This window comes from Myotis myotis, unplaced genomic scaffold (genome assembly GCF_014108235.1).
Source record: "Myotis myotis isolate mMyoMyo1 unplaced genomic scaffold, mMyoMyo1.p scaffold_m19_p_9, whole genome shotgun sequence".
NCBI classification, from domain to species: Eukaryota; Metazoa; Chordata; class Mammalia; order Chiroptera; family Vespertilionidae; genus Myotis; species Myotis myotis.
Genome location: NW_023416401.1, coordinates 70,719,141 through 70,722,174, shown reverse-complemented (window position 1 = coordinate 70,722,174; position 3,034 = coordinate 70,719,141). Strand labels below are relative to the sequence as shown.

Here is a 3,034-nt window from a genome sequence, read left to right as displayed (position 1 = left end):
GCTCTTCCACAAAATACTGACTTCTGCGCATGGGCTACGAAGTTTCAATCGCACTGTATGTGCGTGCCCGCACGTGGTATTTTGTGGAAGAGCCATACTCAAGGTGCCAAAGAGCCACATGTGGCTCGAGAGCTGTGGTTTGCGGACCATGGGGCAAACTGAGAGGCAGAAGGCCCTGGGAGGCTATGTTCCTGTGCGGAGGAGGGGGGCGGGTTACCAGTAGCCAATGACTAGTAAGTGCGAAAGCCCGGCCCCCTTGTCTCAATGAGAGATAAACACTTGAAGCTCCCTCGCAGATCAGGCAGAGGTTGAGACCTGAAATCACCCTTTCATGGTTTTGTCCCCTTCCCTGCCCTTTCTCACATCTCTTACCAGTTTCTGTTGGACCATGTCCCTCCTAAAGAGCTTACACAGGTCTCGGGGTCTACTTCTGGAGAACTCAACCTAAAACAGGTAATTTGGGGAGAATAAGAGAGGCCAGTGTATAATTAATCTAAAATGCATGGGGCCCTATATACTGGCATCATATTATTCCAGTAAGCCATAAATAATATAATTGTACTTATTACCCAAGTCATGTATTAGCTGATAATAAGAGTAGGTAGGGAAAGCAACTTTATGTACAGTTGGAAAATCACTTCTGTTTATTTTCTAAGCCCATTTAAAACATATATATTTAAAACATAGCCTATACTTTTCACTATTTTTTCAGTTTCTAATTCACACTATTTTTAACTTATTCTCTACTCTAAACTTTACTTACTTTTTTTAAATGTCAAGAGGTATGGGAAGTTGTATAGGAAGATACCAATATCATGATATGAAGATTACAAATATTAGTAACAATATTAAAACTAAAAACATTATTAAACTCCCACAGCCCAAGGTAAAAAAAAAAATACAGAGCAGTAACAATGAACATAAAAATTAGACTGAAAAAGGAAATTGCATTAGTTTTTAGAAGTTGAGAAGAACTGTTACTTAGCAAAATGAGATAGGACCCAACTTCTGCTAGAACCATCCCAATGAACATCCCCATTTAAATACACCCAGCGGCAGAAGGTAGGGGGGTAAGAGATCAACTAAAGGACTTGTATGCATGCATATAAGCATAACCAGTGGACATAAGACATTGGGGGATAGGGGAGGCTAGGGGACTGTCTAGGGCGGGGGGATAAAATGGACACATATGTAATACCCTTTGTAATACTTTAAGCAATAAAAATTAAAAAAAAAAAAATAATGCGTGCTTGCTGAGTAGTTAGAATCCGCTGACCACTCTGCGAGGTGTCTTGGTGGCTGCTGGGAATGCAAAGAGGGGAAGCAGGCTGACTCATAGGTTGGGGACGTGGGCAGCCAGGAGTTGAGCAGTGTCTGGACTCTTGAAGCCCATTTTCTTGGCGTAAAACCTTTGTGTCGGGGGTTCTCTTGGCGGCTCTGCCGCACGTTCGTGGCATTTGTTGCACAAGGTGCCTGCCCTGATCTGTTCCTTACCTCCTTACGCTGACATGACCTGACTCAGGATGGTCCTAGCTCAGACTCACCCTGTTGCACTGCGCCTGCAGGTCAATCTCCAGGGCCTGGAAAGTGCGCTTCAGCTCATGGATGTTGCCCTGGTTGGTCTGCACAGCGGTTGGACCGGCGGTCTCCTGGGCAATGGCTGCTGACTGTGTCCGAGCAAAGAGCAGAGGCGTTGGCATTGGGCCACATGGACATGGAACCTTTGGGGAGTTTGGACACTTTTCTTTTACCTGCTCTTTATACCAAGCATCCAAGTCTCGATGCTTCTTCTTTATCATAAACTCGTATTCTTGCCTCATGTCCTCCAGGATCTTAATCAGATCTTCCCCTGGGGTGGTATTCAGCTTCACGTTGACCTTGAAGTCATTTGGCACAGGCTGTCCCTCCATTTCCTGTTTAATAACAGAGAAAGAAAATGAATGGGCTGTGGGCATCAGAAGGAAGTGTGTTGATTGGCAGCAGTGAATGGATCTTTTAAAAATTTCAGCTCACGTGGTTGCTACTCTTTCACTGGTTTGGTTTGGCATCTCAGTTATTAGTTATCGATGACAAAACATTATATGAATTTTTCCTCTTATACTTTTGTAAAATAAAGAATAGCACCAGACAGGTAAAAAAAATAAATAAATAAATAAATGTGCAAATGTACTTGAAAAAAAAAATGAAAAAAAAAATAAATACACCCAGCAACCTCTTAAGAACATTATACTATAAATAAGATGTTTAAATTAGAGCTCATGAAAAGCGAGACAATGAAGAATTCAAGAAGCAGATTTAATTGCAGCCTCCGTGCCTCTCCTACATTTCTCTTAGTACTTTGTATTTCAAGATATGAACAGGTAACAACAGGATTGAGGTCAAGAGTTTATTTCAGATTTTTAAAAAATTAGCTCCCATGTATGTGAAATCAAATTAAGATAAGGCTCGGCATTTACATGGTGTCACTGTCAAACACTGTCATTATCTTATACCGTTGCTCTTATGTGAGACACAATGCTTGGGTCATTGACTTATTTGGTGCTAGTTTCCTTTTGAGACGATAGAAATGTCATATCTGTCTGCTTCCTTCACTACTGAAAACATGAGGATAATTCCCACTTTATTCTGTGGAAATCTAAGGAATGAATTCAAATATTTCTAATATTATCTTTTGAGGTGGTAGATGAGGAATTCAGGGGAATGTGGCTCTCCCTAGAGTAAAGTCAGCCAGATCAAGTGTAAGAGTTACTGGTATCTGTTACAATACCTTCTGTTTAATTAGAAAACAAATTTGTATTCCTCAGGTCTTACCTTATATTTCAGTCTAGGTGAGATTCTGAAGGAGTACAATTAATAGATACCTGATGGTAGACTATCGGTAGTTTAACAACCGCCACAAAGGGGTAGGATACAGATGCCATCTTCTGTGCACACTTTGATTGGCAGCAGTGGCCTGAAGTGTTGTGTTAAGTAGGATCCAGAGGTGGTATAGGTTATTTCAGTTTGAGGTACACGACTGACTAGTAATATGTGC

General features: G+C 41.3%; 1 protein-coding gene across 1 annotated transcript; it reads right to left on the bottom strand.

Annotated features, from left to right (window-relative positions):
* Nucleotides 1–1,514: 1,514 nt before the first annotated feature.
* Nucleotides 1,515–1,948, bottom strand: LOC118663684 (keratin, type I cytoskeletal 23-like). The gene is made up of 2 exons (XM_036323530.1): nt 1,752–1,948; nt 1,515–1,667 (listed from the first exon to the last, which is right to left on the bottom strand). Exons 1-2 carry the CDS (start codon nt 1,908–1,910, stop codon nt 1,530–1,532), a joined length of 297 nt encoding a protein of 98 aa, XP_036179423.1. The 5' UTR covers nt 1,911–1,948; the 3' UTR covers nt 1,515–1,529.
* Nucleotides 1,949–3,034: the final 1,086 nt, after the last annotated feature.